Source organism: Palaemon carinicauda, chromosome 9, assembly GCF_036898095.1.
Source record: "Palaemon carinicauda isolate YSFRI2023 chromosome 9, ASM3689809v2, whole genome shotgun sequence".
Classification (NCBI taxonomy): domain Eukaryota; kingdom Metazoa; phylum Arthropoda; class Malacostraca; order Decapoda; family Palaemonidae; genus Palaemon; species Palaemon carinicauda.
In genome coordinates, this window is record NC_090733.1 from 69,994,739 (window position 1) to 70,020,966 (window position 26,228).

The 26,228-nt window shown below is 36.0% G+C and overlaps 1 protein-coding gene across 1 annotated transcript in view; it reads right to left on the reverse strand.

Annotated features, from left to right (window-relative positions):
- The window catches only part of LOC137646990 (RNA N6-adenosine-methyltransferase mettl16), a 570,608-nt gene that overhangs the window by 120,713 nt on the left and 423,667 nt on the right, over positions 1–26,228 (reverse strand). Inside the window, exon 8 of the mRNA XM_068380072.1 lies at positions 19,120–19,236. Coding sequence (XP_068236173.1) covers positions 19,120–19,236 — 117 coding nt within the window. The remainder of the gene's footprint in view (positions 1–19,119; positions 19,237–26,228) is intronic.

Genomic DNA, 26,228 nt, shown 5'->3' on the forward strand with positions numbered 1-26,228 from the left:
TATATATACATATAATAACAATAAATCATATTGATAAAAAATAAGTTGGAAATTAAAACTTATGACATGTAGATATTTAAATTTTATGTATTTAGGCTGTGTTTCTTAAAACATTAACATCTTATGAACAGAAAAATATACAGAATTAGATAAGATGATAAATTCTTTGTTACCAAAACAAATCTGTATTTAAAAAAAAGTACATTGAATGGTTAAAATAGTGCCCCACTCACTGCACTTGGGTCAGTTTCGTGAGGTGTATAAATTAAAAGCCACGCGTCAATCTTGTATGACGAATACGCCTTCTTACTAAAATGACCCCTACCCTTCTATCCCTCTGGCATGATAATTCCCATGAAAAAACAATTAATTTTATTTGCTTTAATTTAATGTTATTGGACTCATTATCCCAGTTTTTTGCCATTTTTCTGCAATGAAATGTTTCATGATGGTCACATAATATTTAACAGGTACAGTACTTTAATGTTCTTTTGTGGTAAAACTATTGCTGATTTAGCAGCAGCATCAGCTTTTTCATTTCCAGTAACCCAGCATGGGCAGTAATCCATCATATTTCAAAAGTAATCACTTGGGAGAAGAATTTGTTAAGGTACTCTTCAATTTTCAATCCTAGTTGATTCTTATGTATGTAACCTTTTAGGGCTTCAATGGCACTTCTTGTAGCAGTATACATGACAAACTTATGATGCGCCTTATCTTCTATTGTTTTAATAATGTCAATTGCTAGTAAAACTGCAGTTAGTTCAAATATGAATACTGATATATCATTAGGTAGTGGCACCTGTCTTATTTTGTTTGAGGACACTGCAGCACTGACAGCACCCATAGAAAATTTAGAGCCATTAGTATATAAAGCATAATGTCCTTTGCTTTGTATATGTTCCAAGGCATGTTGTTTGAGGTGAATCGGAGTATATCTATATTTCCTTGAAAAATAAAAAAGGGTGTATATTATTGTTTTCTTTATGATACAAAGTGGCAGAAAAAAAGATGGTTAAATAAGTTTCATTCTCATGTTTGCCGATTGTAGTAACCTATTTGGTCTCATGGGGAATGGTGGTTCATGATTATTTATGAATATATTGCTATGGTTGAAGAACTTCTTTGTTGGGGAATTGGTGGATAGGATCTTTAAAGCACTTCTCATTATTACAAAATCTCAATGTAAGGACAAGGGTGGTGCCCCATTTTCACATAATACTGCGATATTTGGAGAAGATCTAAAGGCTCCACTACGAAGTCTTACACCTTAAGTGAGTATTGGGTCTGAAGACTTCAAAAGTAGCTTCAGATCCCGATCCATATCTTGTACTAACTTAATCTATTTTTGATAAAAATAATACTTTATAGATCATCAGTATAGTCGATATCTTTGCTCCCCATATTGTATTAGATAACTTTTCCCTTAAGTTTAGAGAATTATTACATTTAGATTTGATGTAAGACTCATGTACTTTACAGTTGATGTGAGTATAGAATATTAGTCTTCAAAAGTTGATCTTATCTTGTAACTGGATTCAAGTGCCATATAATGTGAGATTTATTTCCTGGTTTTGCTTCTATCTTCTATTGTTATGAGACATTATTGCTAGAGTTTTTTCAGCAGTCCAAATTTTTTTTTTTTTCGATTGAAGTTATTTATAATTCTTTATATATGATAAAAATTGTTTGATGAATAATATAATGCAAAGTCGTCCACAGAAAACCTACATTGTGCTCCCAGTTGTATTTGGGCAACTATGTAATCAATTGCTAATGCAAAGAGACTTCCATGTAAAACACTACCCTGAGGTACATCAATGAATGAATGAATGATTTGAAGTTCTCTGGCATCCGGACATTGAAGGTCATTGACGCCGATATCGTTTTTTATAAATAAAGATTAAAAGAATACTCAATTAAAACCAGAAAAGGAAATATGTTATAAAAGTTAAATAGCATTAAGAAGACCTGCTTCTGATATAAATTTAAAAATACCACTAGCATTGTACGACATATCATGTCCAAGGATCTTGGCAAGGATGAGCCTGCCATCCTCACCTCAAGCCTCAAACAGATATCTATTTCTTTCTGTGCTATAAGTAGGGCATTCAGTCAACAAATGCCTCACTCTCAAGGGTATCAAACAGTCGTCGCAATATGGTTGGTGTTGGCCAGCCAGCAGAAACTCGTGTGTCATACGAGAGTGACCAATGCGGAGATGATAAAGAGTAGTCTCCCATTTTCGAGGCATCTCATTATCCCTGCAAGGGGATATAACAATCGCAAGTTCTCTCATCTTATTTTCGGTTAACCTATCCCAATGCTGTTGCCAATTGTTTTAAATAAAATTCTTAATTGCTGGTAAAAACCCATTACAGAGAATGGGATACCTTCTTGGTAGTAACTCGGCTGAAGAACTCCTTGCCAGTGAATCTGCCTCTTCATTTCCAGACACACCTACGTGTGCCAGAACCCAGAAAATCAAACCGTTATACCTTTGATTGATTGGTTGATTTAAAGTTTTCAGGACCTTTGAGGCCAATAGATAAAAGCCACTTTAAAATCTTTAAAACAAAAGTTATTAGAGTTAAAACCTTCTAAGCTTCAAGGACACTTCTTGAATCACTATAAATGGTAAAATTGCCATCCTCTTTTAATGCTATTTTCTCAATAGCAGTTGGTATGCCATATAATTCCGCAGTAAATATGGAAGATATTGGAGGAAGTGCACCTCTACAGTTAAATGAATTACTATATACTCCAAATCCAATGCCAGCATGAGATTTGGAGCCATCGGTATATATAAAAGTTGATTTCCTACGTTCTTCAACATGTTCCATAAAAAGAGACCTAGCTTCTAATTCAGTCTATGTTTTTTTAACACCAATGAAATATTTACAAAAAGATATTTCTGGCAATTTCCACGGAGAGGTTCATGATATCTTAAATGGACGCACCTTACCTCTAATTATATCAAGACTGTTTAATAATTGTTTTACCCTAAAGCCATAAGGTTGAGGAGATTTTGGGTGCAACTCAAAATAGGTTGAGTGCTTTACAAGGCTTGCATTCTGAAAGGCTAAAATGTTAGGGAGTCTTTGTAACCTAAACCAATACCGAATAATGGACGACATTCGGTAATAGTCTAAAGGTAACTCTCCAGCATCAAAAACGAAACTTGGGATAGGTGAGGTTCTAAATACTCCTGTGGACAATCTAATACCAACATGATGTAGTGAATCTAACATCTTTAATCGGCTTGGGGTGACTGAGGAGTATATTTCACACCTATAACTAATTTTGGAAAAAATTAATGCCTTGTATAATTTTTAAATAGTTTTACAGTCTGTCCCCCATGATGTATGGCACAATACTTTTAAAAGATTCAGAGCCTCAAGACATTTAGCTTTCAACGCGTTTAAGTGAGGAACTCATGTAAGCCTAGAATCGTAAATCAATCCTAAAAAATTAGCTTCACCTACACAGGGATCCATTGACCTTTCATGTATATATCCGGATCTGGATGTACTCCCCGGATACGACAGAAATTGACAACAACATTTTTACTTGTCGAGAACTTAAATCCATTCATACCGGCCCACTGCAAAGTTTTGTCAATTGAGAGTTGTAGTTTTCTCTCAACCATTGCCATTCTAGCTTCAGCAAATAATATGGCGAGATCATCCACAAATAGTGTTGAGAACATCCCAGGGAATGACTGAGGATATCCCATTAATTGCTAGCGCAAACAGGGTTACACTCAACGCACTACCCTGAGGAACTTCCTCTTCCTGATATTTACTCTCTGACAGAGTTTCCCCCACTCTCACTTGAAAAACCCTATGTGAAAGAAATGACTGAATAAACAGTGGTAGTTCTTCTCTTAATCCCAATTCATGAATGATTTTAGGTATACCATATCTCCATGTAGTATCATATGCCTTTTCAAGGTAAAAAAAAAGACTGTTACATGGTGCTGTTTGGAAGCAAAGGCTTCACAAATACAGGACTCAAGTCATATCAATACATCAGTTGTTGAATGCATTTTTCTGAATCCACACTGAATAGGTGATAAAATACCATTCTTGTCAAGGTTCCACATCAGTCTTGCATTGATCATCTTCTCCATGATTTTACATAAACAAGATGTCAATGCAATAGGTCGATAGTTTGCTGCTAAAAACTTATCCTTACCGGGTTTTAAAAAGGCTAAAATAATGGCTAGTTCCCAAACACTTGAATAACTATGATCATGCCAAATTCTATTAATAATGCTTAAAATAAATCACTTTGTATTAAAATGTACATGTTTAATCATTGCATAAGGAATTCCACCAGGTCCAGGGGCTGCATCGTTACAAGTAGCAAGTGCAGAATCAAATTCTCTTTCAGTAAAAGGAGAATTATTCTACTCTTCCCTTCTTGTTGCAAAATTTAAAATTTCTGTTTTTTTCAATGCTCCTATACTGATGACCAGGAGCTGCTACACACTTGCGTGATACATTTGAAAAATAATCAGCTGGGGCATTGCTAACATCATTTGCTTCAGTCACATACTGACCATTCACCTTCAACACTGGTGGTGGGTTTGAGGTAAATTTACCAGCAATCTTTTTCATTTTCCTCCATACAGAAGACGGTGATGTACTACTGTTGACCGAGGAAACAAAAGATATCCAACATTGGCGCTTAGCTTCTTTCATGGCACGACGGAACGGTGCGCTACACTTTTTGTATGTTATCAAATTTTCATCAGTATGCCATCTACGCAATCTAGTCAGAGATTTTCTGGTGGCTCTGTGCAAGACAGTTAATTCTGAAGACCACCACGGGACTGGTCGTCGTTTGAATAATTCTGTGGTTTTGGGAACTGAATTGACTCCTGCTGTATGGAGAGTTCCATTCAGTAGGTCTATGACATCATCAATACTTTCACACTGCTCTGCACTCCTCTCGATTTCACTTAGCTCACAAAATTTAACACAGTCTGCCTTGTCAAGACCCCATCGTGGCGATCTTTGTAAAGGTGGACCATTGTTGATGTTTATGATGATTGGTGCATGATCACTAGTATGCCAATCCTCTAATGTCCTCCATTCGAAATCAAGAAGGCAGTTAGAGCTTGCAATTGAAAGGGCAATGCATGACAAGGTACCTGTCTGAACATGGAAGTGTGTGGGGTCTCCTGTATTACGGAGTCCAACATCCTCGTTTTCCACAATTGATGATATAATATTGCCCCTGGTGTTTGCTAAAACATCACCCCACAAAGGATGTCTACTATTCAAATCTCCAAGTAAAGGAAAAGGTTAAGGGAGTTGTTGAAGCACCTCTACTAAATTATCATACGATATGATATCATTTGGAGGCAAGTACAGACAGCAAATTGTATATTTTCTTCCTATATCAATCTAAAGGTAGTAGGTAGTAGGTTGGCCAGGGCAACAGCCGCCCATTGAAATACTACAGCCAGAGAGTTATGGGGTCCTTTGACTGGCTAGACAGTACTACATTGGATCCTTCTCTCTGATTACGGTTCTTTCTCTTTGCCTACACATTCGCCGAATAGTCTGGCCTATTTATTACAGATTCTCCTCTGTCCTCATGCACCTGACAACATTGAGATTATTAAACAATTCTTCGCTCCAGGGGTTAACTACTGCACTGTATTTTTTCAGTGGCTACTTTCCTCTTGGTAAGGGTAGAAGTGACTCTTTAGCTATGGTAAGCAGCTCTTCTAGGAGAAGGACACTCCAAAATCAAACCACTGTCCTCTAGTCTTGGGTAGTGCCATAGCCTCTGTACCATGGCCTTCCACTGTCTTGGGTTAGAGTTCTCTTGCTTGAGGGTACACTCAGACACACTATTCTATCTAATTTCACTTCTTCTTGTTTTGTTAAAGTTTTTATAGTTTATATGGGAAATATTTATTTTAATGTTATTACTCTTCTTAAAATATTTTATTTTTCTTTGTTTCATTTCCTCACTGGGCTATTTTCCCTGTTGGGGCCCCTGGGCTTATAGCATTCTGCTTTTCCAACTAGGGTTGTAGCTTAACAAGTAATAATAATAATAATAATCTGTACAACCACTGCCTGCAGAGGTGTACGGATAGACAAAGAGATTTGAGGAACATCTCGACGAACGTATAAGAGACTTCCGCCATGGCTCTCTACTCGGTGATCATATGGTGTCCTATGGCTAATATATTCGCTAGGACAAGGGGTATTAGCATCAAGCTCGCTCTCCTGTAGACATATAATTATGGGGGAATGCTCGTGAAATAAGAGCTTAAGTTCTTCATATTTGGCCCTTAAACCCTGACAATTCCATTGCAAAATGGAGGAAAAAACAATGCTTTATTTTTTGGAGGAGCTTTTGGATGAAGTCTTCCCATTAGAAATTTTTGATCTAACACTATTTCCCGGTGGTTTTATTGGAGAGGGTCTTAATAAATTGGGTTTTGTGTTTGTTATTTTCTTTTTCTCCTCTTGATCCAATTGTTGAGGGAGATGGTGGTCCTCAACTTGAATTTATGATTTATTTAAATTGTCTTTTGGTTGATCAGAAACATCAACAGACAAAACATCATATTTATTTGATGTCATAACTCTAATATTTTTTATGGAACGGGGTGAGAGAGATGGAGGTCTTTCTCTTTTCCGATTAATAGGTTGTGAGCTACCAGGTTTCTGTACCTTCCCCACTACAGGTGCATCTGATAACTTCGTTTCAAGTGGAATCTCCATTAAATCAGGCAAGGACGTGGCCTGGGAGAAGTTGGTACGATCCTTTGTAATGGGGGATAAAGGTTGGATAGTGGTGGGCAATGTCTTCTTGTTGATACACAATGGTAAATCTTTAGGAGGAGATATTCTTGTCTTATTATGCAGCACTCCATCAGTAGATGGTGAATTTCTTTTTCGAGTACTACCTACAGTAGTAAGTGGGTTAGATGATTCCTGAGGAACTTTTCCTCCTGTTTTTAATGTCTTTGCATAGGTAGTAGATTTATTTAATAATCTCTTGGCATGCTCTACACTTACATGTTTAATAAATATTTCATTGAGGGCAGTTTTTTCTAACTTATAAAACGGGCAGCTCCTATCATTAGATTTATGATTATAGTTGCAGTTCAAGCACCTTGCCTCAAGTGTACATTCTCCATGGTAAAGACTAGAGCAAGTATTACAAATTTTATCACTCTTGCAAACTTTGGAAGGGTGCCCAAATTTAAAGCAATTAAAACATTGCAGTGGCCTCTGCTTATAAGGTCGAACTCTAATCCTTTCATGTTCTATGTCTATGTGGAAAGGTACATCAGCATCCTGGAAAGTAAGGAAAATCATTGATGTTCCAGGTACTTTATGCACTTTTATCACTGATAGTGGACATAGCCAATATCTCCTCTTCCGTAAATTTATATAGATCCTTATTGAAAACCACTCCCCTTCCATAGCTAAAGTTTAGAAAGGGTTTGATGTCCAATTTGATATCATCATTTTCTGTCTTTAAATTGGACAATATAACAGACTGTGTGTATGACTTGGCCTTTAGCAAGTAAGTTTTCTAACCGAAGCGAGATATATCCCCAGGTGTGATCTTTCCTACCTTCCTCTGAAGAAATTTGCAGATCTTAAAATAATTTTCTGTACCTCCTGTAGGTCGAGCAAGAAGCCACATTGGTGGTTTTGGCTTTCTTTAGGATGGCATAACTATTTCTATGTCTTTATCAATCCAGTCTGCTGGTCTGTAGACATCCAGATCTTTAGGTACCCCATCACATAGAGCACCCTTAATACTCATATTACCTACTTTAATATTAATAATGTTACCGCTTGCATTGAATGCTTCCTCATGACAATTAAATGATAACCGTAACAATCAAATATTTTATGTAGCACATCATAATTAGCTTCTAATGGGATTTGGGCAACATGCAGGATTTTCAATTTTCCTGTGTTGCCCAAATTACCCTTTTTCGAATGTTCAAAGAATAGTCCTTTTTAGTTCCTATGTCGTCAACGGAATATTCTTTAAATGAATTGCAAGAGGTCGTCAACAGTGCCGGGGGCGAGTCAGCGTATCCAGGGGAGGGGGGGGGGGGGGTCGTTGTCAGAAGAATCCATAAGAAAAAATAAAAGAGAAACGTGACGATTATAATTGTTTGATTCACCTGCTTGAGAACATTAGGGCATCACATGTTGGAAAGGATATTTGCACTCTCCACTATCGGCACAATGAGAGTATACTTCCCAGATGGTCCACTCCATACCCTACACGAAGGATAGCACCAAAACAGATATAGAGACACAGGTTAAGCTGAACCCACCTGTTAGGACTGAGACCAAGAAACTATGGAATCATCCTCCCCATATCTGTAATGATGGGCTTCAGGCCAAAAGCCAAGAGTCCTACGCCAAGCATTGGATCCCCCTGGATTCCGAAGACCCAACACTTGAGAATAGTTCCGCCAAAAATGGTCCAAATCATCTTCGGGATGGCTGAGATCATCCAATACTCTCACATATAGCTTTGAGTGCATATACCTCCCAACCATGACACCTTCTCCTATTCATCAAAGCAGGCAGCATTAGCGGATGAAGCAACATCCACGCCAGTGGCAATAACGGATGTAGAAACATCCACGCCATTAAAAAAAAAAGACATACATGTATATGTAAATATATACACATATACATATGGGAAATTTTACTCATAGAGTTGGGACAGCAACACAAAAGAAAGTTTATAAAATTAGGAGAAGGTCGAAGTAATATTAAGAGGAAGAAAAAGATGAGAGAGAGATAAATTTAGATTCAAACTGGGGGAGCAATTTCCCTAAGGTCAAGAGCCATCTTGTCCGTCACCAAGTTTCAGCACGGGAATGATATGCCGTGCTGAAGCTCAATGACTTCATCAAGGCATTCCCTCAATAAGAGGGTGAGGTACATCAAAGTCAAGGTCGTAAGATTCGGAATGAATACGATTCACTAATGAAAGAAACTCGTTCTGGTACAGCCCATGAGCATAAGTGGTGGATTAACCTTCAATTCAAACTCTTTGGTGTAGACTTTACAGTGCTGATGATGTTCTGCGTGACCTATTTGAAATCGATTGCAAACGAACCTGAGGTTTAAATCAGCATAGCATTCCGAGACACGATTGTAAAAAAAGATTGTAAAAAAAGATTGTTTAAGCATAATCTGTGATTCACTAGGTCAAAGAGAATGGGGAAAATAAAGGATAATTATAACGATGAGGGAAAATACCAAAACACATGCAGATAATGAATGTAAATATTTTATTAAGTAATTTCTTAAGCAGAAGTATGCACTTACTGAGTAACATTTCTGTGTAATAGAGCGTATTGTCATAAGGGAATTGTGTTGTTTAGTTATTCAATATCTGCTAAAGTAGAAAAAAGAGGGGTAAAAGATATTCTTGTGTCAGGTTACATTGTGAAAGGAAATGAGAAAGGAGATTTGAGTGTTTTTATTTCAAATTACGTAATCTATCGAGTCATTGGAAAGATTGAAGTATTTTGGACCTTATGATTGTTTGATGACCTTATTAAGAGATTTATTTCCTGACTTGTGTAAGATTCAGTATTTGTTATTGTAAATAGGAATGTCCATCATTTTGAAAGCATTTATTATGTGAAGAAATAGAAGTGGGCATTAATAATTTTTGCAAAGTAAAGGTATGCAAATTAGGGTTGCATCAAGCAAAAAAAGAAATCACCTTAAATTTGGGGAATCAGGGAGGTTCTCGGTGCAGAACTGATTAAGGCATCTTGGGTGCATGAAAGTTGTTCGAATTAAAGAAGTTTTCTTTAAGACATGTAATTGTTTTTTATTTTACTGCCATGTATTTGATATTTATTTTTCTTGGAGCTCCATATTTGCATGATACGTATGATTTATGAGTGTGGCATTAGTAATTTAAGTAATCATATTTACAGAATGTCCATTCAAGTGATTACTGAATCGATGATTTCTTATGTTGTTATTTCTGATGTTTAAGTTCATATCATCATTGTGGGATTTGAGTTATGTGAATTTTGAGATATTATATAAGATATATAGTAATGTCAAAGATGAATACCATGAAGAACAGCAGAGTGTAATAGATGAGATCTTAGAGAGAGATATGAAAATTGTGATTGGTGACTTCAAGGCTGAGGTTTAAAGAAATAATCAAGGGATATAAAATGTGATGGGTGTCGAGTGTCTTGGTGAAGTTGCAAAGGATAATGGAGCACATTTCATAAGTTTCACTTCAGCAAACAATCTTGTCATTGGAGGTACTCTTTTTCAATACAAGATCATCCACAAGTATACATGGACTTCACCATATGGCAATTACAAAAAAATCAGATAGATCACATTGCCATTAATAAAGAGAGAAGAAGGACTCTGAAAAAATGTAAGAAGCTATAGAGGTGCAGATATTGGTAGTGATCACCAGCTCCCCATTGCCACACTGAAATTAAAACTGAAAGCACCCAACAGAAAGATAGAAAGAATACCTACGTTTGATACAACTAAGCTTTTAGAGGAAGAGCACAGAGAAACATTTTCAATTGAATATAGGAATCGATTTGCAGTCTTAGAGACTTTAAGAGACGATTAACAGACAATTAATGAAGAATGATATATTATGAACACACATCAGTCAGTTAGTAGTGGAGTCTTTGGACATGCAGTTACAAAGAGAAAGTCATGTTTATCAAATGATAATTGGGATACTATAAAAAGGAGACAAAGACAGAAATTCATTGTTGAAAGCTTTCAGGGAAGTAATGAAAATTACAAGGTAGAGCATGCTAAGTATTCTAGTATTGACAGTGAGGACAAAAGAAAAGCCAGGAATGACTGGATAGAATATTTAGACAGAAAAAATGGGGCTGACTATGGTATGAATTCATGAAGTAGCTATGGTGTAAGAATTTCTCATAGAATTATTAATGAAATCTCGACAGGGGCAAAGAAGAAAAGCCTATACCCATCAAAAGAGAGACAGCTCTGTTATAGCAACAGAAGATGAAGAAAGACAACTTTGGATGGAACACTTTAATGAGGTTACGAATAGGAGATATGAGGAAATAATTTGATGATATACCTGAAGCTGATGAAGACCTTCATGTGCCCACGAATGAATTCAGTGTGTTTCAAGTCGAAGCTATCCTAAAAAAACCTGAAGAAATGGAAAGCCCTGGGGATACGATGAAATAACTGCCGAGATGATGCTGGCCGAAAATGAAGTGAATCCCAGACTACTTACAAGATTATTTTGTAGAATGCGGAATGAAAAGGCAAAACCTGAAGAGAAGGGAGTAAGGAATGATGATGAAAATAGCAAAGAAAATGAGACCTGACTGATTGCAATGATTAAAGAGACACAACACTTACGTCAGTTATGAAAATATATAGTATGCTTATTCTTAAGAGACTGGGAGTAAGATTGCTAAAAAGCTGAGAGATGAAAAAGCAGGATTTAGAAAAAGAAGAAGTTGCACTGACAAAATTTTCATTTTGAGTCATGTTGTACAGTAATGCGTAGAATATAGAAATCCCCTTTTGATGGTATTTGTGGACTACGAAAAAGCCTCTGATAGTGTGCACCGGCCAATTTAGTGAAGAGTCCTGCGTTATTATGGAATTCCTTTTAAATATGTAAATTTGATTAAGTCTGTTCATGAGCATAGCAAGTGCAAAGTTAATGTTAATGGAGTCTTATCAAATGAATTTCCAGTGAATAGCGGAGTACTCCAGGGGAATTTGTTGCCACCTATGTTGTTTATCCTCCTCATGGATTTTGTAATGCATAGAACAGTCAGAGATGGTAGAGAAGGATTGGACTGGATTGGTGATAGGAATTTAGCAGACCTAGAGAATGCTGATGATGCTGTCCTTGTTAGCAGAACATCACAGAATTTGCAATGCTTGCTTACCAGAATGCATGAAATATCACACGAGGTTGGGCTGAAGATAAATAGAAGACAGACAGAGATGATGAGAACGAAATATGCAATGGAAGATGAAATATCATTGGTAGGAAAAAAGATTAATGAGGTAGAATCGTTTAAGTATTTAGGAACTAAATTCTCCAATTAAAGGGTCTTTAGAAATAGAGTTTCGTGAAAGATTGAAAAAAGCAAATCAGACAATGGCTAGGTTAAGTAAAATTTGGTAATCAAGTCGCCTGAAATTACATATAAAAATCAGGCTATATATCAGTTTAGCGAGATCGGTGTTACACTATGGACATGAGTCATGGTATGACAATGAAACAATCTCCAATAGATTTAGTAGATTTGAGAACAAAGCCCTCAGAATGGTATTGGGAGCTAATGGCAGGACATGATTAGATATGAAACTATAAGAGATTACTCGAGTGCCATATGTGGATGAGATCATGATGAGGGGTAGATGGAGATGGTTTGGGCATGCTCTTCACACTCCCCAACAGAGATTAGTTCACCAAACGTTCATCTGGGCTCCACAAGGCACTAAAAGAGTTGGAAGACTCAGGCCTACATGGTTAAGGTCTGTGAAGTGCGAAGTATTAGATGATGAATGGAGAAGTATTCAATTAAAAGCTCAAGATAAGAGACGACTGGAAAAATCTAACTGAGGCCTTTTGCGTCAATAGACGTAGGAGGAGATGGTGATGAGAAATGTCAATATCCCAGGATTAGTCGAACTTGTGGAAAAATGTTAAGTACCAACTAATCAGTATGGAGATACAAATTTGGGTATTAGAAAAGTTAAGCTGAGACTAGACGATTTGTTCTGCTAAGGCTTTGTTGAGAATTTGACTTTGTCAGGTTTGTGAGTGTTGAGTAACGTTGTTGGTTGTGAGAACTTTGGTGACTAGGGCCGGATGAGAGTCAGCAGTTTTGTTGTATGCATGCGCCGTACATGTAGAGTTGCGTTCGTAGAGTAAATAGGAGATGTAAGAGAGAGAGAGAGAGAGAGAGAGAGAGAGAGAGAGAGAGAGAGAGAGAGAGAGAGAGATGACGTTAGTGAATATGGAAGAGAGAGAAAGAAGAGATGCTGCTAAGTTACAAGGAGTTACATGGATTTTGGATGTCTCAAAGACTTTTTAGTCCATCCGCGGAGACTCCATTTGTTCTTTGGTAGAGCGATTCACTTTAAGCATTTAGAGTTCATATGATCTTGTCTAACTTATTCTTGAACTTGTTTACGGTGTTACTATTTACTACATCCTCTGGAAGTCTATTCCAAGTATTTGCTATTTTTTATGTAAAGAAATTGGTACATTGAGTGGTGTATCTTTTCAATTCCGGTTTATATCCATTACCTCTGGACTGATTTGTGCTAAGCGTGAATAGGTTGTTGTAATCTACATTTGTTATTTCTTCAAGAATTTTGAATGCCTCTATTAACTGTCCCCTTAGTCGTCGAGTTTGTAGATCAAGTAAGTTCAAACGTTCCATCCTCCATCTAAATCCAAATTGCCTTAGTGTTGCAACTAGTTTGGTGGCCCCAGCTTGTACTGCTTCCACTCTATCTATATCCTTCTGATTACTTAGAGCCCAAAATTGGACTCCATATTCTAGATGGGGTCTTACTAGTGATGTGTGCAGCTGTAACCTATTAGTTTTTGTGCTTTCTTTTCAGCTTTTATGCTGTTTGGTGACTATCAAATCCTTGCTGATAATAATACCGAGATCTTCCTCCTGGTCCAAACTTTCTATTTCATTACCCAGCAGTGAGTAATCTAATTGTGGGTTACTAAAATAAATGTGCATAACTTTACATTTCCCACAGCTGAAAGGCATTTGCCATTTTCTGAACCATTCTCCTAGCTTCATTAGATCCTCTGTTAAGGCTTCTTCGTCTTCTGAGTTTGTAGCATTTATGCCTAGTTTAGTATCGTCAGCGAATTTGGCTATTCTATTAGTTAATCCTAAATCTGTGTCACTGATGTATATCAGATAGAGCAATGGGCCAAGGACATGTACTTGTGGTACTCCGCGTGTAATAGCTGTCCACTCTGAATCTTCTCCATTGATTACAACACTCTGTTTTCTGTTTGTTAGCCAATCTTTGATCCATTCAGCTGGCTTGTCAATGATACCTAGCACTCTAATTTTGACCAATAATTTTTTATGAGGAACTTTGTTGAAAGCCTTTTGAAAAATCTAGGCTTATGGTGTCTATTGTCCTACTTTTGTCATAACTGCTGAATATGTTGTGGAAAAATTCCAAATAATTTGTCACACATGATTTCTTTTGTCTAAAACTATGTTGGCTGTCTATCAGAGACTGATTTTTCTCTATATGTTCTACAACTGAATCTACTATAATCGATTTAAAAATTTTGCAAGGTACTGAAGTTAAGACACATGTCGGGATAAGGAAGGAAGGAAGAGAGAGAGAGAGAGAGAGAGAGAGAGAGAGAGAGAGAGAGAGAGAGAGAGAGAGAGAGAGAGAGAGAGAGAGAGAGAGAGAGAGAGAGAGAGAGAGAGTTACAAGGATTCTGGGTGTTGCAAAGACTTTTTAGTCCATCCGCGGGGACTCCATTTGCTGTTGGGTATAGTGATTCACTTTAAGCATTTAGAGAGTTCTTATGATCTTGTTTAACTTATTCTTGAACTGGTTTACCGTGTTACTGTTTACTACAACCGCTGGAAGTCTATTTCATGTATTTGCTATTTTGTATGTAATGAAATTGCAGCTTTTGATACAGTTATGCATGAACTGCTACTAAACGATCTACGGTGCATCAGTGTTGAAGATTAAGCTTTCGAATACCTAAAAGACTAATTGGTAGATAGAAATTACTGTGTGCAAATTGGAAACTTATTCATCATATGAACCTTTAAACAGAGGGGTACCCCAGGGGAATGTACTTGGCCCAATCTTATTCTGCATCTATACTATTGGTCTATCGAAAATACTACAAAGGCATTGTATGAAGTTCAAACTATCTGCGGATGACACACAATTTTACTTCTCCCTAAATGATACAGATGACACAACTGAAACTCTAAACCGAATCCTTGATAGTGTTAGAGAATGGATTACAATTAAACAACTAAAATTAAATGAGAATAAAACTGAGTTCATGGTGGTAGGAAAGAGAAACACTGGGAGAAGCTTGGGTGATATTCAAATGAACATAAAAAATGACTCGGTTCCGATATCTAGTAAAATTCGAGATCTAGGTGTATTTCTTGACGGTCCCCTATCTCTCAATGCCCAAATAAATAATGTAGTAAAAACTGCTAGTTATCACCTACGAAATATTGCTTTTATAAAAAAGTACCTGTATGAAAATTCTGTAAAGAAACTTGTGATAAACTGTGTTATTACCATGATTAACTACTGCACCTCAATCTATTACAATTTACCAAAAGTATAACTTGAGAAATTACAAAACATAACAATAAACAGAGGAGAAAGGCTGATAAAAGGTGTCCCACTTAGAAAAAGGATCACCCTATACAAATTGATTTACACTGGCTGACGATTAAAGCGAGAATTAAATTTAGAATATATACAATAACCCACCAAGTTATCAGAACCGGTCATCCAAAATACTTAGGAGAACTGCTACATATTGCGCAGCCAACAAACCGTGTTGACACGAGAATAGTTACAGATGGTTTCAAACTACAGTGACGATCTAACAGTAAATGAGCAATAAGTGATATGAAATGTTGAATACTCTGAACGGACAAGATAAAACGACAGTGGAGGTCCTGTAGAGAGTGGGGTTCCCCTGCTGTATGGGACCGGAAAAGCAGTCGTCAAAGTAAAGTAAGTGCTTTATCTACTATAAATATAATAAATCATTATTTGTTAGTTTAAATTCCTTTCAAGGGAATACACCAGTTTGGATTATATAAGATGCATCCTTTTCCATTGAAAAAAATGAGAATACAACAAGTGTGGGAAAGTAACAAAACTAGTTTTGGCTAAGATTCGAACAAACTATTGATAATTCCTATCATAAGGAAAAGGAAACTGAAAACTGTTTTGATAAACGGTATAAAATTCATATGTAAATTTGTCCAGTTGAAACAGCATGTAAATAAATAGTCATCCATGTTTACAGGGGTTATTCTGCAATATCATGCATTTATTACAATTTTGTACTTTTCAATGTTATAACCTTCCCTGTAGGGTATTACAAATAAGTAATGAAGAGTTTTTTTTTTTATTAAACCAAACACTAAACCACTCAAGTCACTTGTAATAGGAAAACAATTTTATAGTATAACTCAAGTCAAATAATTTATGAATTCCAAAACTAAAAACCACCATACTGGAAACAGAACAAATGCCCGGTACTGCAATAAGCTGTAAAAATAAACTATGGTACTTAACATTGGTAAGGGTGAAGTAGCAACGTCAGTCATGTTGAATTAACGAGAAACACTTCGAAAAACACTGTGCAAAAACAATCTCAACTTGCGGGCAAGTCCAAAATCAAAAGGATGTCCTAGAGGGCGTGCGTGGTAGGTGTCGGTGGGGTAGTTCAACTATGTTCTTTAGGGCCTGTCACGGCCCTCCCCATTGATGAAGGGATTATCTAAATGGAAGACAGCCTGTGAATAGTGGTTTTCGCACGCCTTTGTTAAATACACGACACCTACAAGGTGTTCGCGCGAGGGTTGTAACCTCTGCATTCCATGCTTTTATCTTTCTCTAGTATATTTGGAAGATTTATATTAGGAAAGGTACAAAGAAGGACCTTTCACCGGGCGTCACAGGCCTCTTCCCAGAAATAGATTTTTCCTTCGTCAAAATCCCTCTATAACGTCCCATGTGTTTTCCTTCATTATGAGATAAATAGGGTGAAGGTTAAGAAAAATTATGAAAATAAAGTGAAACATTTTAAGTTGGAACATTTGAAAATGTTGGAAATTAATCCTATGCAATCTGTTTCTGATTATGTTATGTTTAAAAACAGAAAGTTCCATAATTTCAATCATATTTACTATATCAATCATTGTACTATTACCATGATAACCTATAATATTGTGATGCATTTTATTGTTAAGAAATTTTACAAGATAATTGATTTGTTGTTAAGCCTCACTGGACAACCAAGAGTATGGTCAACAAGACTGCAGAAAGCTTATACAATTAGGAGGAGGCTGAAGTAAATTCGAAAATATAAAAAGAGCACAGAGAGAAATTAAGATTCAAAATAAGGGAAATGTTTCTCCTAGAATGAGAGCCCTCATGCCCATCACAAGGCTTTAATGCGGAATAGATATTCTGTGTTGAAGCTAATTGACTTCCTCGCTGTATTCTTTTATTAAAAGGGCAAAGTTTCACTGAAATCTCTACAATCATGTTGGGACAGTTGTAATGGCAGTGAAAGATGCCAAGATGAACAGGCAGCAATACAATTCTTTTATGCACATCAATGTATGATAGCCTATCTTGTGTAAAATTTGACTGAAATCCTTTCAACTGTGCCGTAGTAGTAATCATGAAACACTGACAGGTGACTGAACCGATCAAGTTTTCTTTCATGTATTTTTTACAGTAAATATGATGATCTACTGTCGGTTCTTTCTCGGCTTATTTTCAAAGATTCGATAGGTGTGGAGAGAGAGAGAGAGAGAGAGAGAGAGAGAGAGAGAGAGAGAGAGAGAGAGAGAGAGAGAGAGAGAGAGAGAGAGCACGATCTCCTGTCATGTACATCTATGCTGGAGGTATTGCAAAGAAGTTGGTTGCATATAAAGACAGACAGACACATTTGTGAAAACTATACTTCCTTAACTTTGTTGGTATGAAGCTAATTATCATTCTAATACTTGAGTTACACCCAAAGTAAATTTTCTAAAAAAAAAAAAAAAAAAAAAAATGCTGAAATTTACAGTACTCGTAGGTAATATTGTGCTAGACTGCCTGACAGAGGTGTGTAAATTACGTTTTAATGACAGTGAGAATGGGATGACACTATAAATATTATTTTGTTTAAAGGTAATGGTGAAAGAAATTACTAAAATATGGAAGAGTAACCTTGCTATGTATTTGTAAGATGAAGAATGGTAATATTTTGACTGAGAAAATAAGACAAATAACCAATAGATTGTAAGAAATGAGCAGTGGGGGATTATCAAGAAAGATTAGATTCTGTTCAATAAGTGCTTATGAAACCATTGTGAGAGAAGATTGGAGGATTGTGTGAGAAGATTAGAGTGACAAGGAACAAGCATTCTGAGAATTTTGCCAGAGTAATAAATGACAAGTACCCACCGCCAATCAACTTTTGTCTGATAACATTACGACTCAGAAACAGGTGAAGGCATAATCATTCTGTACTTCCTTCTCAAGCAGAAAATCTTGACAATTTCCCAAGAAAAAATGTTTTCAGTACAGATGTGAAGTTTTTTGTTCCCTAGTTTCACTTAACCCAAGTCTGGTTAACCTAAAATAGCAAAGGTAAGTAGGACACATGCACACAAATATATGAACAATTTTCCTTTATTCCCATCTATACATGACTAACCTTTTCACATATATACGAAAAGTAACAATAATGTGAAATGGTTGATACACTGACAGCTTTAAGCTTGACAGACAACTCTTGAAAATATGTAGATGCAGTTGCGATGAAATAACAATGTGTGAGACACACTCACAGATAAACAGACAGATGTCTACACTTGTAAAATGTATGACAGAAACCTATTCAACTGTGCAGTTATAACAAGTGAAAAAGACCTGAATAAATGAACGTTACATGGCCGGAATAAAATCTCATCAACCATGTAAAGTAATGTAATGAGAAAGCAATTGAGACAAATACATTAAAGGGAAGTCTTATATAGATCTCCCTTCATGTAAGTCTATCCCTTAGGTCCTACCCATGCACCAAGTTCGACTGGATTGCTTTCATCTATGTAGGTAGAATTCAAGTGCAACAGGCAGACTGACAGATAAACACAGGTGGATAGTGGATAGACAAATAGACATTTGCCAGAGGTACAGTATAAGAGACAACCATATTTTTTTTCTAACAAAGTTTGGCCTCCTTTTAATACTAGCTTAGGAATGAGATACATTTGCGACACAGTACATATACTGTATATATCATTTGAACATGGAAGAAAAACACTACCTCATAGTCCTTCCTTGGCAAAATTCTACAACAGCAGTGTGTGCGGGACTGACTGATCTCAATTTATCTTTTACTTCTTTCACATGTGACTTGGTTCCAATCATAGAAGAGAAAATTCTGAAAAAAATACAGTGTATTAATAGCAAGTTTTCTTAAAAATAATTTGAAAATAAAAAATTCAATTTTCAAAGCGACTGTCATCTATAATAGATACAAACTTATTTACATTTAGTAATGTTGCTGTCTGTTTTAAGGCATTATTATTATTATTACTACTACTACTATTATTATTATTACTGTATTATTATTATTATTATTATTATTATTATTATAAAAGGTATGGAGACTTAACAACACCATGAGTCAAATGTGATCAATGCAGAGCTGCCCCGAAAAAGCTCGTCAGATAAATCATCTGTATCAAATCTTATTGATAAAAAAATAAGTTAGAAATAAAAACTGTTGATAAATAGATATTTAAATTTCATATATTACGGCAGTACTTTTTAAAAATGTTTAAATATTAAAAATAGAAAAATACACAACAGGATAAAATGTCACAGAATTTTTTTTGACCAAAGAATAAATCTCTTTTTTTTTTTTTATAACAGTATTCCTAAATTATATATTGAATGGTTACATAGCGTCACACTCAATTGCACCTGGGAACAACAGTTTCATGAGATGTACCCAATAAAAAGCCATGGGTCAATTTTGTATGACCAATACACAATCTTGCTAAATTACCTCCATGCTGCTATCAGTCTCGCATGATGATTACCATGAAGAAACTATTATTTTTATTTAATTCAATTTATTGTTATCCCATTCATTATCCCAGATCGCTTACCATTTTGTTATCATGAAATGTTTCATCATGATGATTACATAATCTTCAATGGGTAGTTTAATGTTCTATTGTGGTAAATCTATTGCTGATTTAGCAACATCAACAACCTTTTCATTACTAACAACCTGAACCTGAGTGGGAATTCAACATATTTCAACATTCAATTGTATTTGGGAATACAATTTCTAATGGAACTTAATTTTCAATACTAGTTGGTTCGTATATGTGTAACCTTTTTTTACTTCTATGGCACTTCTTGAATCAGTAATGACAAACTTATGATGCGTCTCATCTTCAGTTCTTATAATCAAGCCCATTGGTAATGAAATTGTGGTAAGATCAGATGTGAATACTGATGCTTCATTAGGTAGTGAGTGACAACTGATTTATTTTGCCAATGGAGACTGCAGCACAGCCAATAACCATAGAAGATTTGGATCTATCAGTATATACTGTATTGCACAATATAGTCCTTTCATTTAAATATGTTCCATAAGGCATGTTGTATGTGGTGACTCGAAGTATAGCTATATTTCTTTGATAAATAAAAAAGATGGGAGCATTTCTTTTGCTTTCTTTATAATCCAGGGTGAAGGAAAAACATGAGAGATGGAAGAATAATGGTTATTCTCATGTTTGTAGAATGTAGTAGCCTAATTGCTCTAATGGGGGAATGGTGGTTCACCAATATATCGCTATGGTTGAAAAGCTTCTTCACATTGTTACAAAATCTCAGGTAATGCTTCACTACATAGTCTTTGGCCTTGAGTGTGTATTGGATCTAAAGACTTCACAAGTAGCTCTAATCCTGATCCACATATTGCGCTACCATAATCAATTCTCCATGAGACTAATGTTTCATAAGGTTATTATTGAATATTACTACCAAATATTTTACGTTATCTTGAAATTGGATTTGAGTGTCACTCAATAGAAGATTTATTTCTTGGTTTTGTTTCCTTTTCTATTTTTATAAAAATTATTGCACAAGTTTTTTTAGCAGTAAGTCTGAAAGCTACAGATGCTGTCCAAACTTCTATTTTTCCCATAGATTTATTTAGAATTCTTTGTAGACGACGAAGTTTGTTTGCTTAGTATATTGCAAAGTCGCCCATGTAAGGCTAATTTGCACCCCCTGGGGCATTTGAACAATTATGTCTATAATTACCAATGTAAAGAGTCTCCCACTCAAAACACTACACTAGAGTACTTCACAGTAAAGGTTGTAAGATTTGGAATAAAATCTTTATATGAGTTTGGTAAGTTCTTCCACCAATAAAATTTCTAATAAAGAGAGGAAGGTGTCCTAGAAAACCATTATGATATAAAATTTTAGTATTGAATGCCTACAAGTGGTATTGTATGCCTTCTGAATGTAAAAAAAAAATATAGCTACTGTCATTTGCTTTCATTCAAAACTTCTATGTATATAAATTTCTACCCGCGAGAGAAAGTCCACGGCAGATCACTCTGATTTTCAGCCAAATTACTAGTCTAATAAAATGTTATTACAAAGTAAACACCAATTCAGTCTATAATTTATATTTTTTTTTTCTCTAGTAATTTTTAAATACGATTAGTCAGTGAAACTAGTTTGTAAATGTTTGGTTTATTGGATTACTTTCCTGGCCTAACTCTTGATATTATTATTGCATGTTTCCATACCTTTGGAAATACATGTTTGATTATAAAATTCTAATAACTAGGCTTTTGCCAAAGGCACTGGATTTATTATCATATCAAAATATATATTTTCACCAAATGCTAATGACCTACAGTTTAATAGTGCAAATTCCAGCTCCTCCTCGGAAAATCTTTTATTATAATAAATATCTTCCACAGTATCAAAATATAATGTAAATACTCCTTCTTTTCTTAGATGGGTATCCAGATTATCAATGCTGCTTATGCTTTCAACATTTTGCCCAATAATATTTGAGATTGGCTGTGTATCATGAATTGGTGAGCCATCATTCATTAATGCATGTCTTCCAGGTGTGAGATAGAAACAATTAATTTTTCTAAGTTACTGCCACACATTCTGCATTGAAATATTTTCTGACATACTGGACACATATTTTGTCACAATATTATATTTCCTTTTATTGTTTTTTTTATAAGTTTAGCAGAAATCTTATTAAAATACGGTTTTAATAAACTAATTCAAATTGCTATAGCAATGAGTTTGTTAATTGTATTTTCCAACATTAGGGGATGCGAAGTCGAAATTTTAATTCTTTAGCTCAATGTTTCTAATTTTCATGCAAATACATGACCACCAAGGGACCGAGTGTTTTATTGGTCAGGCATCAGTCAACTGCTTATGTCATGAATTTTATAGAGATAATCTGTTTTTTTCATGGTTTTGTGAATAAGGGAGGCACTTGACCAGTACAAAACTTGAACTTATCCCAGTCAGCTTTATTTGTATTATCTCATTGAATGGTTGAATGGAAGGACTTGGTGTATCTCCTAGTGTGGTTATTAATATAATGGAAAGGTCACTGCTATAAAGGTCATCAAGCACATTCAATTCAAACCTACCTCTTTACAGTGGTAATGAAGTTTGTATGATTGGCCTTGATTTTAGTGCTGCCTTTGACCGTGTTAATCATGATGCCCTTACTTTCAAACTCAAACAGTTGGGAGTGGGTGAGCCTTTTCTTATCATTACTAAGTTTCTAAGTAATATGTTGCAAAGAGTTGTTGTGAATGGGCACCATAGTGAGTATAGGAATGTGATATCAGGCGTTCATCAGCGTAGTGTTCTTGGCCCATTATTTTTTATACTATATACACATAAAATGCAGTTTGGCCTAGAAAACAAGCTCGTTGCATATGCAGATGATGCTACTCTCTTTGCATCAACTCCATATCCTGAATGTAGATCTGGGGCTGCTGAATCCCTTAATACAGATCTAGCTTAGGCAAAGGAAAAATGATCCGTAACCAGAGAGAAGGATCCAATGTAGTACTGTCCGGCCAGTCTAGCTGTAGTATCTCAACGGGTGGCTGGTGCCCTGGCCAACCTAATGCCTTGCATCAAAACAGATATATAAGGAGAGGTGTAAACTAAACAAGCTTGTTAGAACTGAGAACGAGAAAATATGGAATCCTCCTCCCCATATCTGTAATGATGGGTTCCGACCATAAGCTGACAGTCCTACCTCAAGAATTGGATTCCCCCGGATTCCGATGACTCAACCCTAGAGAAAACTTCCACCAAAAAAGGTCTAAACCATCTTTGCGATAGCTGAGATCACCCAATACACTCACATATAGTTTTGAATGCAAAACCCTCTCAAACGTAATTTCTTCTCCCATTCATCTAAGCAGTCAGTAATAACGAATGTGGAAATATCAATGCCATTTAAGGGGAAAATATTTGTGAGTGGAATCCACATATTACCCACAAGTAATCTCTTATAATTTCATTTCTAATCCTGTCCTGCCATTTAACTCTCAATATCCCTCTGAGGGCTTTGTTCTCAAATCTACTAATTCTATTGGAGATTGTTTCACTGTAGAACCATGACTCATGTCCATAGAATAACACCAATCTCACTAAACTGATATATAGTCTGATTTCTATATGTAATTTCAGGTGATTTGATTTCCAAATTTTACTTAACCTAGCCATTGTCTGATTTGCTTTTTTCAATCTTTCACTAAACTCTAATTCTAAAGACCATGTATTGAAGTTCATAGTTCCTTAATACTTAAATGATTCTACCTCATTAATCCTTTCTCCTTCCAATGATATTTCATCTTCCATTGCATACTCCATTTTCATCATCTCTTATCTTTCTTCTATTTATCTTCAGCCCAACCTCATGTGATATTTCATGCACTATGGTAAGCAAGCATTGCAAATCCTGTGGTGTTCTACTAACAAGGACAGCATCATCAGCATACTCCCTCTCAGACTATTCTAAGCATTACAAAATCCATGAGGATGATAAACAACATAGGTGACAACACATTCCATTGGAGTACTCCGCTGTTCACTGGAAATTCATTTGATAAGACTCCATTAACGTTAACTTTGCACTTGCTATGCTCATAAACAGACTTAATCAAATTTACATATTTATGAGGAATTCCATAATAACGCAGGGCTCTTCACAAAATTGGTCGGTGCATGCTATCAAAGGCTTTTTCATAGTCCACAAAGGCCATCAAAAGTGGATTTCTATAATCTACTGCCAGGGCTCTGCAAACTATGGCCTGCGGGCCACATAATTTCATCCAGTCCGCCAAATAAATCCCTGTGTGGTGCCCTTGAAAAAATAATTATCGAACGACTGGCATGGCTGAATTATTCAAAGCTGGGGCTGCTGACTGGTGGCACCTAACCCGAGCCAGTTTCCCTCTCTCTCTCGATAGTGTGACGCACAGATACTAGTTCTGGTAGCTATGTGCTGTGCATTACAACCAATCAGTTGTGTATAACTGTATATTGTGGAGATGGAGGGAGAGTGGGGCTTCTCTGTATTTTATGTGGTTGGGTGAGAGAGAGCGTGGGGGTGAGTGGACTGGGGTGTTGATAGGATTTGATCCCTGATGATGTGTTGCAGGCAGTGTTGTCATAGACTGCATGGTGTGTGGTTAGAGAAGAGTAAGCGTAGTGTTGCCGAACGCGTTGTGGGAATAATTTTGCTGTTATCATTTGTTGATATTTCTTATCTATTTTCAGATATGGAAAAGGGAAAGAAAATAAAAGTGGACAGTGAGTGTCGTCAGTTCAATGATGAATGTAAGATAAAGTACTTTTTTGTGAAAGCAAATGATAAAGCTTTATGCCTCATACATAGAGACAGTGTTGCTGTTCTGAAGGAATACAATATTCGTCGGCACTATGAATCTAAACATGGCTCACGTTATTCTCACATCACAGGAGCAGAACGCACTAAAAAGTTTGAATCATTTCAGCACAGTCTGCATTCTCAACAAGCTGTTTTCAGTAAGAAAAAAATCTGAAAATGAAACTTCAACTAGAGCCAGTTACAAAGTTGCCTATGTGTTGGCCACAAAAGAAAACCTTTCACTGATGGTAGTATCATAAAAGAGTGTATAGTGGAAGCACCAGGATAAGTCTTGGGTCAAATACTGTTGCTCGTAGAATTGAAGATTTAGGGGGCGACATAATTCGACAAATAAAGGAAAAAACAAGAATATTTTGTTCGTATTCTCTTGCGTTGGATGAATCAACTGATGTGTGATACCTCTCAGCTCTTAGTATTCATTAGTGGAGTTGATAGTGAATTTAATGTGACCCAAGAATTAGCATCAGTTCATAGCATGCACACCACAACAACTGGAGAGGACATTTTCAATGAAGTAAGTAAAACTATGATAGAATATAACCTGGAATGGAAACAAGTGCAGTGTGTGACAATTGATGGAGGAAAGAATATGTCTGGGACAAAGAAGGGTTTGGTTGGGCAAATTACAACAGCTTGTGAGGTTGGAGGATTCTCAAACCCCATTTTTCTGCATTGCCTTATCCATCAACAAGCATTGTGCCTAAAATATGTTATGTCTTGTGTCATGAAACCTGTTGTTTCTGTGGTTAATTTCATTATATCTCATTCACTTAACCATCGCAAGTTCTGTGATTTCTTGAAAGAAATTGATGCTGAGTTTGTTGACTTGCCTTATCATACAGAACCATCACAAGTTCTGTGATTTCTTGAAAGAAATTGATGCCAAGTTTGTTGACTTGCCTTATCATACAGCAGTTAGATGGCTTTGTTGTGGAAAGGTTTTCCCGCTTTTCTTTGAGCTCAGATTAGAAATTGATTTATTTCTCACGGAGAAAAATAAATCTCAGCCATTATTATCAGAATGTGAATGGATTTGGAAATTGGCCTTTTTTGCAGATATGACAGGTCATATGAATCAATTGAATCTGAAGTTGCAAGGCAAAACAAATTTGATCAGTGACTACTCTGTTCATGTCAAGGCATTCAGAGCAAAACTTGCGCTACTTGAAGGCCAGGTGAAAGTTAAGAATTTTGCTCATTTTCCTGTTGTGAAAAATTTCATACAGAGTGTAAATTTGAATTTCCTTCTTCATTTGCAAATGAAATAATTTCAGATTTGAAAAAAAAAAAAATGTTTCAGGAGCGATTCGCTGACCTTGATGCCAAAGCAAATGAAATCAGGCTCTTTCATAATCCATTTGACTGCAATGCTGAAAATCTTCCAACTCAATTTCAAATGGAAATTATTGATCTCCAGGCAGATGACTGACTGA